The sequence below is a fragment of the Argentina silus genome (assembly GCF_951799395.1).
Source record: "Argentina silus genome assembly, chromosome: 20".
NCBI lineage: Eukaryota > Metazoa > Chordata > Actinopteri > Argentiniformes > Argentinidae > Argentina > Argentina silus.
In genome coordinates, this window is record NC_139674.1 from 11,275,020 (window position 1) to 11,290,064 (window position 15,045).

The following is a 15,045-nucleotide window of genomic DNA, read 5'->3' on the forward strand; positions in this document are numbered from 1 at the left end:
AGTAGATGTGACAGGGAGAAACCAAGACCACTCAATCCCCCTTCTCCGAACCCCGACGGTTCCTTTGAATTTATTGGGTAAATAAACAAACCCAATCAGAATCTGGGGGAGGAAGGGGAGGGGCTGAGGGGGAGTGAGAAGGGTGGTGGTGAGGGAGATGGAGCACTGAATGCCTGTATGGGATAAAACAAAAGCAGAAAGGGGCAGTCTGCAAAGGGAAATCAGCGTGAAATCCCCCAAAGAGTGTGTGTGTGTGTGTGTGTGTGTGTGTGTGTGTGTTAGTGTGTGTGTGTGTGTGTGTGTGTGTGTGTGTGTGTGTGTGTGTGTGTGTGTGTGTGTGTGTGTGTGTGTGTGTGTGTAGAGCATTTTGGACTGAGTGCTGGGACGACCTATCATTACCAGATGACACAGAGTGGGAGCCTGCCAGTGGAGTCACTGCTTATTGCCTTTACTCAGCCTCTCCACCCCCCCCCCACCCCCCCCCCCCCCCTCTTTCCTCCACTCTCCCTTTCTCTCTTTTGTGACTGTTCATTTTTCTTCCCTTTTTCTTTTCCCTCCGTTTCCAGCTGTTTTTGGACCGCGCAGCACACTGGGGGAAGTTCTCCACCAATTGTCTCAATTTAAGACGAACGCAGCCGCCGACCCCTCCCTCCCTCTCTCTCTCTCCCTCCCTCTCTCTCTCTCCCTCCCTTTCTCTCTCTCTCTCTCTCTCTCTCTCTCTGCCCCTTCCTCCTCCCCTTGTCGTGACAGAGCACACCTGCTTGGTCTTGGCTGCACGCGTTCTTAGTGCAATTACCCTTCGGCCCTTGCAGTGGCTTCACAGACCCAGCCATCCCCTTGACTGGATTTTGGGAGACGAGCTTACCCTCGCAACACCACCTTCTCTCTCGCTTCTAAAGAGCACAGGTAGGGTACACTCTTAACACACTAGGGGAAGATGGGGACTCTCAGTCAGGGATGAGGGACCAGGCTCTGGGAAATTTGGGAAGAAAGTTAGAGATTGCTCGGATGCTTTGGGAGAGGACAAGGGGGTTGTTGGGGGGGGGGGGGTTCCTTCTCTATACTGATAGATGGTCTTTCAACTGTATGTCTGCGGCGGGAGATTTCTGAATGGTTTGGATGTGTGGTGTGCAGGTGATGCCAACGTTGATGCTCTTAATGTTAATGTTGCACCTTAAAAATGTGTTAGACTGTTAGACTTCAGGAAGATAATGCTGGAAGTGATCTGGGTTCACTTGTATGCTTTTCTACAGAGAGCTCCTAGGCTATATTGCATTTTGATATGTCATGTCATGATAATGATGCATTTGTGCATGATTCCTTTTGTGTGTGTGTGTGTGTGTGTGTGTGTGTGTGTGTGTGTGTGTGTGTGTGTGTGTGTGTGTGTGTGTGTGTGTGTGTGTGTGTTCTAGGCTGTATGAGTTGCCAGGTCTTCTTAGTCTTAGTCCCGCAGTAGGATTGGCTTTGACATGACAGACCATGACTAATCATTCCCAGAATGTGTGGTGGGGCACTGTTGATGCTGGTACTTCATTATACATGCCAATGAATTAGAGTGCCCCATCCTATTTACCCAAAATGGGATACCATGTTATCTTTTTTGTGGTTTGTCGGTTTACCCTTTGATTTGTGGTTGAGTTAGTTTGGCCCTTCAAGGCAATTGGCCGAGTAAGTTGTTTTGTCTTAGCTTGGTTATTTGGATGTTACACATATGGTATTGCCTAACATCAAACTATGGGCAGGGATGTTACTTTATTGTATACAGTCCATACAAAATCCACATGCAAAGATGTTGTGTCTCCGTGAGAGCAGAAGAGAGAAGGGCAAACAGAAAGGTTTTTTTTTTCTTTTGGGGGGGTGGGGGGGTGGTGCAGTGTACAATCCTGCAGGTTTTGTCCCTCTCTTCCTCTTTTTTTTCAGTTACTGGCTCTGATGGAAAAGCCATTTAAGTTTACGAGTACCTTTCTCTTCAGTTGTTGAACTTGTATTCATTGCTTTCTATCTTTTGTGCTCACTCAGGCACTGTTGTAAGCAAAAAACAACCCTCAAACAACAAGGATTTCTTTGTGTTGACTCAAGTCATTACGGTTGGTCAAGCTTCCTCGCGGTTTTCAAGTTTCAATTCAGTAGCTCATCTAAGAATAAAACCAGGCCATTCCAGCCCCTAACACAATCTCTTATCTGCCTCAGTGTAAGCTCTGTTACCCATCAGAGTTAACATAACGTTTTTCAGCCTGTGTGATGTGTTCTCTGTTCTCATGGAAGCAGTCTGGGATCCAAATCGCCCAGGGCAACCAAAAGTCAAGGGAGGAGCTGCTTTGAAGTAAAGGGGGATGAAAAGAAACCAGTACCTGGCAACCGAGAGCCCTATTAATCCTGTAATGGTACAGCTTCCTCTATCACAGAGAGATGTGAGTGATGGCTTCCCGGCAAGCCACCACAAAACTCCCAACTCTAACTCATAACATCCCCCTTCACAGGCAGGGTTTAACTGTACTGTAATGGAGGGAAAGGGGACAATGTAGAACAGAACCAGATAGAACAGAACAGAACAGAACAGAATAGAATATGTTGGAGTGAAATGGGACCCGCTAAAGATGAAGATAAATCAGCCAAGGGGCACTTTACCGCAAGGAAAGCAGTACTTTCACTGAGAAACAATGGTGTTTACATGTAAATGTTGCAAAAAAATATTATAAATGTTATTTTCTTTAACCTAACCATAAACTATAGTATGATGGATCATATGGAAGTTTGACTTCTGAAGCAGGAGTGAGAGGGAGGTTTGTAGAGGCAAGGCCCAGATTTTTTCCATCTGGACCATAACTGTCTGGGGCAAGAGAGGGAGAACAATGGAGTTGGATGGACGTCAGCCATGAGGGATTTTTCCCTCGAAATTATAGAACGTTCCCTTAGCCGGTGCTCTGTCCAAAAAGCACATTTTATTGCAGTAGAGTAAAAGAAAAAAAGTCAACTTATGGGAGATCAAGAGAGAGGTGCGGGGGAGGGACAGAGAAAGATAGAGAGAAAAGGACAGAGAGGATGGAGAAGGAATAAAAGAGAGTAAGAGAAAGAAAGAGAGGGACAGAAAGAGAGAGTGGGCTGGGCAGCAGAGTAGGCGTTCACATCAGTTCAATCCAGACTGTAGCTGATACAACTGTGGTTAATGGCAAGTTGGCAACCCAACAGGACTTCTCATGGGACAGTTCAAATGCGGTTTAACCATTTACTGGCTTCCCCATACAACAGTCCAAACCACACAAATGCTTCAGAACATTTTAGTGGTCTGACTGGGACTCAATGATCAATGATATTTGTGGGTTTGACACAATGTTTGCATTCTAAACCCAGCAGAAATACATTAATCATAGATTCCATAAAAAAACGTTTCTGTGAATGTTCGGGAAATGCTCTGGGAAATATGTTGGTTGAGGATGTTTTTTGACCTCTCAAGGGGTTTGTGGCGCAATAGTTTCCAAAAAAAACACGGATCTGGCGTCTTTTCATCACGACGATCATTTGGCTTGTAAGTTGTTTGTTGACTAGATATTTGCATACTTCCAATACACATGGACTCTCTTAAAAGTCCTTAATACAGTAGAAGCTTATTAAAAGTCTCTAATACAATCAGTAAGAACAATGAAAAATAACTTGTCAGTGAGAGGTTGATGGAAAAAGAGTTTATTTTCTCACAGAGCATTTTGAAACTGGCTGCCAGACACAATAATAAATGGCTTGAGTTTGATCTGGGTATCGTTAAAACATCTTCAGGACTGTCTGCGTTGGGGTTTGGGTTCTAGTCGAGAGGCGGTGGTGGTTATTTTATTTATTTATTTATTTTGGGGGGGGGGGGGGTTTGGGTGGTGGGGGGGCGTAGACAACACGTTGAGCTGCTGATGGGTTTAAAGGGGGGGCACACGTGTTTCAAATGTCCCGTAGCCTTGTAAATACTATTCTTTGATTCATAGCTGACAGGGCCTCTGGTGAAGCAGACACAGGCTGAGGGGAGTTAGGTCAGGGTGGGGGTGGGGGGGGGTGTTGGGGGTAATGGTATAGGAAGGAGGGTGGGCGTAGTGGAGATACAAGGGGAAGAACAGTAGTTCTTCTGAAAGATCTCTCCAGCACAATTGCAGCTCCAGGTGTCTAACCTAACAGCTGCAGAACTTTGAATTTGAAGGTTTATGATAATTATGGATTGACAGCATACATTGAAGCATGACTGAAAAACAGTTGAAAGTCACCAATGCCCAATCTAAGAGAGAGCGATTTTGTATATAAACCTCACTTACTCAAGTTTCTGATCCATTGAAGCTACGCTTTGAGAGAAAGAGAGAGGGAGAGAGAGACTGAGAGAGAGAGACAGAGAGAAAGAGGTTGGAGAAGTGACTCCTGACTTAGTCCGAGATGTTACATGTCTCGACTGTAATCTGCTTCCTGCCTGGGACGTGTCAGAAGAGTGGCCAGACTTTCGGGTGAAAGTGGAGAGGGAGGGAGGGCGGGAAGGATGAGAGGGATGTGGGGGAGGGGGAATGACACGGCCGCTGCAAGGAAGGGAAGTGTCAACCTCCGCCCCTTTGCTCAGAGAAAAAGGTCAGACCTGCTCTGACAAAACACAGGCCTCGAGCGTCACGGAGAGAGGGAGGAGTGCCGAGGCGGAGGAAGAGGAGAGAGAGGAGAGGGGGAAAGAAAGGGAGAGTGAGTCTTTTGACGCCTGCCTCTCCCTTTCCCCCTTTTCGATCATCCAGTATGCACACACACTTGCACGCACACACGTAGGCAAGTACTCTCACACACATCCACGTACACACGCAACACACTAACCCAGACCCCTGCTGCCTCTTTATGGACCTCACACACTCCTTGAAGGCTGAGAAAGCACTGGATTCAGAGCTGTTAAAAACTCACAAGGTCCTAATTGGACCGGACTCCCCACTGACCCCCGGGGCAGAATAAAACAGCTCACATTACGAATCCACTCCAATAAAGGCTTGGCAAACAGCTTTGGGGGTGGGGGGGCGGGGGGGGGGGGGGGGGACTGGCACCTCTTTCTCTGTGCCAATATACAGGCCTAAATATATTTGCCCCAAATAGACGTCATTGTGTTGTTGCTGTTGTTGTTGTTTACGCCACGTTTGTTGCCAGTGACGCCGTTAATCAGTCTCTCTCCAGTAAACGCTGCAATGTTTACTAGACGGCTCCAGTTCAGAGCTAGGCCACTGCTCATTTTTCATTGGGAGAGAGAGTGTAATTGGTTGTTTGATTATGTACAGTAGACTGCCTATGAACAGTATTCGACCCCATTACGTTTTTTCCACTGAAGCACGTTGACAAAAGTCTAGCCCTGACGTGATCTAGAATAGACTATGAATGGGGCAAGAGAGGGAGAACAATAGAACCGCTGACAATACCGTATAGCAAAGGCTCCATGAGTTTTATTGCCAAACTAAACATGCTAGTAACTTGAATGGTCAGTGACATTGTAAAATGCCTTTTACAATATAATACCTGCATAATCTTCAGAATTTACATGATAATATCATGTCATATACTGTATAGATGTTGAGATTATACTTTTACCTTGTAGAACAAACTCATTCATAATTATTGTGAGCTGCTTTCTTGCTTACACACACACACACACACACACACACACACACACACACACACACACACACACACACACACACACTCATGCACACACATTTCTCACTTTGTATGGACTTGCAATACTGTGTGGTCCAAATGTGCAGACAATTGTAAAAGCACTAAAGCACACTAAATCACAAGGTTGTTAGTTGTGCAACACAGTCTTCAAAACCTTTTTTATACAGTTGTCAACAAACAATGTAAGCTGCTTGAGATGAGTAACAGGAGATGCACTGAGAACTCATTCAAGGTCCCATCTAAACAAAACAGCAATTTGATAAAGACAGGATGAGGACTTGCACCGCTGGTTGCCTTTGCCAAGCAGTCATCTGAAGGCTGGAGATTGAGGACTAAAAGTGCCGATGGTGTCAGATTTTAGATGTTTTGCAGAGGCTCAGTCCTGTCGTGCCCTGGCGTGCTATGGAGATAGCCGTTTAGGTTCACACACACACACACACACACACACACACACACACACACACACACACACACACACTCTCTCTCTCTCTCTCTCTCACTCTCTCACTCTCTCTCTCTCTCTCTCACACACACACACACACACACACACACAGACACACACACACACACACACACACACACACACATAAGTAGCGTCTGGCTGAGTTTGAGCCCTGGGCATGATCTGAAAGATAGGCTTCTAGATTCACTCTCACTCCATGTCCATGGCAGTGCTCTGTGATCAAATAGATGGAAGCTCCAGGTGCACGGGGGGGGGGGGGGGGGGGGGTGCCTCGCCGCGTGTTTCCCCCAGCGCAGGCTTCCCTGCTGGGCTTGTGAAGCCGTGCTTCTGCCCCGCTCTGCTCCTCTCAGGTGGATGTCTTTGTGATGAAAGAGCAAACACCTGAGGCTCAGTGGGATGTCTGAGGTGATGTGTCTGTCTGCACAGGTTAATCCGTACTGTGAAGCGGTTGCTTTTACTTTTCAGATGGTGCCCTTCTGCATCTTGGCAATCCTTCCTAGCTCTTAACTTGGAATCAAAGATCTAAGGACAAGACTTAAGCTGCATGTGAAGCTCCATTTAAGCTGCGCGTGAAGGTATTTGGGTTGTGCTTGATTAAGTTTGCACTTTTGGGAGGATTCTATTGGTTTTGTGGTACCAGGCATACAGAGTCAAGCATTTGAAAGTGTTTGACACATCTACTATCTATTTCACCCATGTCTGCTGTTTTTTCTTTAATTTTATGTAATACTATTTGACACTTCGACAGTGAGTAACTGTACATCATGACTGGGGCCAGGAGTTTTTTCTGACCATGTGACCTAACCTGGAAAAAACACTTATCCCTAGTTGTAGCCTATGGAGTCTTTCCTGGTCAGTAAGTCCTTTTGGCTCTAATCATGAGTTACAGACGAGCTGGCAGTAGTTGTGCCATCCTTGCCAACGCACCAGAGCTGGAGTAGATTAAGTTCTCTTACAGTTTTTTTAGTTTAGGAGTTTATGCTCTCTTCTCCTCTGGGTTGGATTATCTTAAAAGTCACAGGAATGTTTATTGGGAGTGTGTGTGTGTGTGTGTGTGTGTGTGTGTGTGTGTGTGTGTGTGTGTGTGTGTGTGTGTGTGTGTGTGTGTGTGTGTGTGTGTGTGTGTGTGTGTGCGTGCGTGCGTGTGTGCGTGTGTGTGTGTGTTTGAGGGCAGAGGAGATAAGGATGAATGATGAGGGGGGTCAGAGGTTATATGCAATTCATCACACAATTCCATCTTATTTTTTTTCTCCAGGACTAAAAAAGAGTAGAAATAGAATAGAAACAACTATCTTGCCAAGGAAACAGAGAGGGAGTTCCCCTGCACATTTAACAATTAGATAAAAGTTATAACCAGAGCCAAGATTCCTCACTCACTATTAGAAGATTGGACCTGCATGTTCTTTGGATGTACTGTAGGCAGATTTCTTGCCGCCATTTCATCACTGTGGATTCAACACATTTCCACATATCCCATTTCTTATTGCTATGGAATGTTTCCACTCCTTTCTATGTCCGTAGCAAACAGTAACTTACAATAGGACATAGGGCACAATGTTGTATTTTCTGAGACCTTCAACTCAACTTAATACTGTAGATTGACTTTTAATTCACCCCCTTGAATGAACTGAATGCAGAATGTGTATTGAGAACTGTACTGTCAACTCCAATCCCATCGCCTAGACTGTTGCTGTAACTGTCTGTCTTAGCGGTGACTGGCCTGTGGGTCAGAGCCGTAATTATCGTGCTTGTTCAGAGCGAGCCGCCATAAGCCATGATCCCACTGACCTGGCGCAACCCTGAGAACTGGACTTAAAGTCTCCACATACACACACACACACACACACACACGCATACACCACACACACACACACACACACACACACACACACACACTCACACACACACACACACACACACACACACACACACACACACACACACACACACACACACACCCAGCAATCTGCCTGTCAAATATGGGGCCAAGTGATCTGCCTAACCCTTTGGTCCCACAGTAATTGAAGGGGCGGTGTGTGTATGCTTGGCTCTGGTTGCTAACAACTGATTTGAGAACAGTTTTACCTGCCGGGGGAACATATGTGCTGTATGACAAAACTGAACCAGAAGCAGCTGGCTAGAGCTGTAAGTACAGTAGTCGGAGCCTGTGTTTGTCTGGGCTTGGACGATATGGTCGATTTAGCTGGATGGTCTTATCGTGTATGGGTTCTGTGTTACTGGGCTGGCCAGAAGGCTTGGTGTGGTCAAAGTACTGTACAACAGTTTGAATGGATGACCGATTGCGGTCATGACCGAATGGTCAGACAAGGAGGACTGAAATGTTTTGGGTTTCCTGCCATCTGTAACTCGAGAGACATTAACAAGTTAGACACTGCACATACAAATGACCTTACAGTCCCATATTGGTTTTGACATGGTCTTGTTCCCAAGCTTGAATCAATTGTTTATCCTTTCAGACTTATCAATTATAGAAAATAGTTTGACAACATTCAATTATGTGTTGATTTCTTTGGATAGATGTAGACTGTTATATACTGTTGGTGGTCCTTTTGCTTTTTACTGGTGCTTTAACAAATGGGCTCTGACCTGACCTGACCTCTCCTCTCTAACCTTAACTGTCCCCTGCACGTTAAATAAGCCTGGCCTTGTCTGGCCATCCTTACACCATTGTAACTCATCCAGGTGCTTAGCCTTTTAGCCTACAGTACAGCTTATTCATTAATTAGCACCTTACGCATTAGCGTCTCCTCTCACCCCCCACAGCAGTTATATGTGATATACCTGTTCCTATCTCTGACCTTTGCCCTCTCACCTTTAACCCCACCCAGGCTCCCCCTTGCCAGTGGCACCATGAGGTCGGCCTGTCTCTCCCTGCTCCTGGTCACCGCCTGCTGGGCACTGCCCTTCCGCCAGTCTGGCTTCCTGGACTTCATGATGGAGGACGAGGCGGGCTCTGGCGACGATGTGCCCATGGGGCCCCGTGTTGAGGTTGTGCCCCAAGGACCCAGATGCCCCTTCCGCTGCCAGTGCCACCTGCGCGTGGTGCAGTGCTCCGACTTGGGTAAGACACACTCCTGATTAAAGATAATAATTTATGGAGCCAATGAATGTTTCAACATACACTGTATACAGCAATAATAATATGTGCAGCCTGTGTAGAGCTTTTCCACAAAGTGAGTAGACAAAGGTGTGTAGCAGTGATGGACGTGATCTCCTGTTCATGGGTGATCTCCTGTTCATGGGTTACTATGGGTTAAAATGCACTTATCAGTGCTTACAAACCGCCATTTTGTTTCCTGCTCCAATGTGTTTCCATGTGCAGAGGTCAATATAATAACTCATACAGTTGTGTCAGCTTTGCTCTCTCTCTCTCTCTGTAACTTTTCCCACTGAACCTCTTTTCTTGGTTGGACAACTTGGACAGTTACTGAGACAGTTCCTTGGTTTTTACGAGGTCAATCTTCTTTTTTCCCCAAGAGGTGTTCCCTCCATCCACCCAAGACTAGAAGGGATGTTCAAAGGGTGTCTCGCGTTTGATCTACCCATCATCAACTCGTTAATTTTGTGAAAGAACGTCGCCGGAGAACAGAAAACTTTAAACGCTTGCAGATGCTGCGAACTTCACTAACTTCCGTGACGATGACATCTTTTGCCACAACTTTAGCGTTTTTCTCATTTTCCTAATTGTTTTCACAGACAGGGAAATAAAAGGTTAGAGGGGCTTGGGAAAGTCGCGAAACCGGCCTCATTTTAACGAGCCCCGATGTTCTGAAGCTTGTTTTTCTTCATAAATTAACTCCATGTCCCCTTGAGGTGAACAACCTCTGCGATGAATTAGCCAGCGCTCTTGTTTCCACGCAATTTAAAAGATTTACTTGATCCTCTGTAATTGTTTCGAGATTATCCTGTTTGTTTTTTTATTCGCTCTTTAGCTTTGGCTTGACTCATCCCTTCCATCTTTGCCAGGGAAAGTCACTGACCTGCTTTAGCTCTAGCTTATATAACGCATTTCGTCACCTACAGTATAAGTTCTGGCGGTAGTCTTGTTTTAAGAAGGAGGGCCAATGACATACAGGGAACAGACATAGACAGGCTCAGAGACTAGAGACAGATGGACAATGGAAATGTAGAGACATGGCAAGGGTGAGAAAAGAGTGAGACAGTGATAATGGGTTAGATATTGAGAGAGGGACAAGCAGACCTGTGCACATGCAGACAGGCAGACAGACAGGCAAAGAGGGACAGGCAGACCCATGCAGATGCAGACAAGCAGGCAGACAGGCAGACAGACAGGCAAAGAGGGACAGGCAGACCCATGCACATGCAGACAGGCAGGCAGACAGACAGACAGACAGACAGACAGACAGACAGACAGACAGACAGACAGACAGACAGACAGACAGACAGAGACGGAGAGAGTGATGTTCAGGAAAGGGCCAGTTCCATTACCTCACCAGGGCCTTCTCCCAGGAGAGAGAGCCCCAGTGCTGGATTCTCATCTCCAGCATCGGCCTCTCTGGCCTAGGGCCTGCATCTGTTCCCCAGACCCGCTGGCACACACACACACACAAACACACACACACACACACACACATACATTCACAGACCATGGTGGGAGGAGAGGGGGGAAGGGGGTGTGTATGGGTCTGCTATCCATCCAAAGTCACCACTTCAGTTGAAAAAGTGGAATATTTGAACTCAATGCCTCTTTTCGACAAGTTAAAGCTCACAGCTGGTGATGCTACAGCTAACAAATCAGTGGACACAGAAAAGGACCGGAGGATAGAAGGTAGTGGTAAAGACAGGTCAGGTCTAGATTAGGTATATTTCAGTATGTGTTATGGTCAACATAATGGAGAAAAACCTTACACAAAACTCTGAAAGAATCAGAGGCACCAAGTACACAGAGAATCAGCACAGGCCTTCCCATCAAAAGGCGTGACAATTACACCCCGGACCGGGGCAATAAATTGCATTAAACACCGCCATTAATGTCTGCATGTGCTGAAAACATGAGGGCACAGGTCCAAAGCAATCGCACGCTTGATATCCCATTCATTCATTTTTGCTTTTATTGGGATAATTAAAAGTGACTAAAATAAAGGGACTGTGTTCACAGTTCTTATGTCATCCGTCTCGTCTGCCAAGAAGCTAACCGTCAGAAATAACAGAATATATTATCACAACTTCTGGTACAGCTTTTCTACCATTGTTGTGTATCAGCAAACAGAACATTGAGATTTTGTGGCAGCTAGGTGTCTCTTTTGAACAACATGGCCACTTGACATGTCATATAGGTGGTAATCATCTGGATTTATCTGACCTTGGTATGGTAACGTTCCCACATTTCTGGTAGAAAATGACGTTGAATGAATTTGCTCAAGTTTCACCCCAAGGTGTTCCAGCTAAACAACTACAGTCAATGACCTGCATTTAGCGTTAGTTAGCTCCTACTTTCGCTTTAAGCTATTGTAAAGCTGCCTCCAAAAATGACAAGGGGTCTCCAGTTTTGTTTACATTCTGCGTCTTGTGACGTACCACTTTCATAGCGTTTAGTCTGTGACAATGCTGCCAGAGGATAAAGCATTGAGACTAAACAACAGCTTACCCAGACCTTTCTGACACCTGTATCACAGCCTCTGTCCTCTTCTAGATCTCTTCTACACCCGTACACACAGACAGTCTCTGTCTGGACTCTTTACTGTACAGTTACAAGATATAGTGAGTTCTGAGAGCATGGCATGCGGTTCACTTCATGACGCTGACACAAATGGAGAGCAAGATAATTCGAATGGAACAGGAGGAAAGAGATGGAGTGGGAAAGAGAGAGAGAGAGAGAGAGGCAGAGAGAGAGAGGCAGAATGAGAAAGAGGAGGGGAGAGAAAGAAAGGAGTAAGTCAGAGATGAAGGGTAGTGTGTGAAATGTGTGAGAGAAGGAGACGTAGAGGGAGGTAATGTAAAAGAATGTGGAGGTGGAGGAAAAAGAAAGAAAAAATTGAGAGGGAGAGAAAAAGCCAGAGAGAGATATACAGCCCACAAGGAGTCTACCACAAACAGCTGTGTGGAGTGTTGTGGGGTTTCGGATGGGTTGGAGAAGCTGACATGTATGGGAAGGCATGCTAAGCTACAGAGAATGTTTGTATGAGCAAGGCTCTCACAGAGCTCTTAATCTAAAGTGTGTTTGCTGCGTACAGCACGAGACAGCACCCCTAAGCCCCATATGACCAAACTGTTTATTCTAAAGAAAAACATCTTCCTCTCGAACGGAAACCAGCAGTTGGGAATTAATCCATTAAGAACGATTCCATTGTTTAGCCGACTTGCGACCGCCCAGTCACCCTCCATTCAAAACAGCATTTAAGTCACACCTTGGCTCTGGTCTTTTCCCTTAAAACATATGGTAGAGCTCAACATTTCAGTCAAGTAGGTGCCGTTCCCTTTCTCAGTGTAGTATAATGCAACGTATGGTCCAACCAAAACGACATGCAGGGTGAGCTCAGAGTCCAGGTATGTGGTGACTGATTCCCTCCGAGGAAATTAGTTTCAAGGGTCATTTGCACAGTGTGTGCCTTGGAGGGCCTATCATCTGGCGTAGTGAAGTTTGGACTCTTACCATAGACCACATTATACTTTGGTTTTAAGATTGTTAGGATTAGTGTGGTGATTGGGCCTTTTGGGAGCCTAGTGCCATTTTCCCTTCATCCGGTGGCCCAGGGTTCAAAGGTCTTGGCTGTGTCTCATTTCCTGTGGTCAGGAGGCGTGATCAGGGTCAATTCATTTGAACTCAGCCAATCCATTACATGGATTTGAAATTAACAGAAAATTAAAAAAAATTAAAAAAAAGTCATTGAATTTGGATATTTCATTAGAAATGGCATAATTAATAAACCTCCTATCCACACATAGTGAATGGCTTCAATTCCTGAATTAGGTTAAGATGGAACCTCAACTCTGGTCAGCACACAGCTGGAGAGCAGACGGCCATTATGAGTCTGTTTCCCCTGAGGTCACAATGTGGTTAACCTCTCGACCAGAGGCAGGGCTGTCACGCTCCACCGCAAACTCCATTTCCCATCAGCCAGTGAGCACAGCTGCATAACACAGCAACAGGAAGTCTACTCTCCCTTAGACAAACATACCATACACGTGCGTGCATGTGTGTGTGTGTGTGTGTCTCTCTCTCTGAGGTCATTCTAATGTCTCTCCTCTTCCTCTGCAGGTCTGAAGACCGTACCAGATGAGATCCCTGCAGACACCACCCTGCTGGACCTGCAGAACAACAAGATCACTGAGATCAAAGAAAACGACTTCAAGACTCTGAGAGGACTCCATGTAAGAACCAAACACTCTATCTTTCCATTCAGAATCACATGATCCCAAATCACGACGCACAAAATTGGCCCTTACTTTAAAATCTCTCTATTGCTTTGAAAAATTGCTGTACCCTACGTCTCATTTCACCGTATTGTTTTAATAATTCAGAATGTTGGGGTTCAATAAAAAAGGAACATTGTTGACAGTTCCAAAGCATACTGAAGATTGCGTGCGAAAAATGTGATTCTTGACCACGAGAGAAATGTAATTCTTGAACAGGACAGACCAAGTGGGAAAATAAAAGTTGAACATGAGCCTTGTGTTTCGTTGGAAGACACATATTATTGTACACATATACAACTAAAATTGTTGGCTGGAGCGTAGCTGACATAATTAGATTAAAACTTTGGTGTGCGTGTGTGTGTCTGCATGCATGCATACATGTGTACTTGCACATACATACATGTGTGTGTACTGTATATGCATGCATGTGTGTTTGGCCTCTTGATCAGTCTCCAAAACGCCATAAACACAATGAAAACTCGGAGCGATCCATTAAAGCTTGTGTCTCTCATCCAAACATCCTTCCAGCCCCTCCCGCATTTTCCCGCATCATAGGAATCCTAGTGCAGCAGCAGCACTCCGCAGGTGCAATGGAAACTACTCTCCTTTGGGCTTTAGCCTCACAAGGCAAAACTCCTACAGTACAGCTTTCTGACCTGCAATAAAGACTTCTGTCCAACCTCCAAAGCTGTTTCCATTGTAGTGTAATTGGCCTCTCGGGGGGGCTGCATACTCCACATTTCCCAACGTCTGCAGACATGAGAGTGGAATGCAGCAAAAGAGAAAAATTCTCTGAAATTGCGTCGGAGTCAAATCTTTCTTGCACTCCGCAACTCTCCAATCTCAATAACCCAGGCGCCTTGTTCTGTCTGAGACGAGGTGAATCCTTTGTTATTATTACAGTCACGACAAACAATAGCACAGCTCAGTTACTGTAGATACTGTACTGTGGGTCTGGAAATAATCAGGAGGTGTCTTCAGAAATAGTCTAATGGTTCAATAGTCTAATGGTTCAGCATCTTCCTGTTGATGACATTCACCTTTTAATACCTTAACCTATAATCTGATAAGAAAACTCATGGCTTCCTCAGATTTCTACCTCCACCAGCCTTCACCAATGAGTCTGTCCTCTAATTTCTACCTCCACCAGCCTCCAATGGCATTAACTTAATCATAACCGTTAGCATCAGCATAACTCATGTTAATCAGGCACCTATTTTTTTCCTATTATATTATTTCCAATTATAGGCCCTGATCCTGGTGAACAACAAGATCACCACCATCCACCCCAAGGCCTTCCTGCCCCTGGGCAAGCTGCAGCGCCTCTACCTGTCCAAGAACCTGCTCAAGGACCTGCCCGCCAACATGCCTAAGAACCTGCAGGAGCTGCGCATCCACGAGAACGAGATCACTAAGATCAAGAAGTCCTCCTTCGAGGGCATGACCCAAGTCATCGTCATGGGTAGGCAAAACACTGGCAGCACTTGATTTTACACAACTGTTTCCACAGGTGTTTACTT

General features: G+C 45.6%; 1 protein-coding gene across 1 annotated transcript in view; it reads left to right on the forward strand.

Moving 5' to 3' along the window:
* Positions 1-749: 749 nt before the first annotated feature.
* The window catches only part of dcn (decorin), a 19,967-nt gene continuing 5,671 nt past the window's right edge, over positions 750-15,045 (forward strand). Inside the window, exons 1-4 of the mRNA XM_083691705.1 lie at positions 750-906; positions 8,977-9,209; positions 13,368-13,480; positions 14,774-14,987. Coding sequence (XP_083547831.1) covers positions 8,999-9,209; positions 13,368-13,480; positions 14,774-14,987 — 538 coding nt within the window. The 5' untranslated portion in view covers positions 750-906; positions 8,977-8,998. The remainder of the gene's footprint in view (positions 907-8,976; positions 9,210-13,367; positions 13,481-14,773; positions 14,988-15,045) is intronic.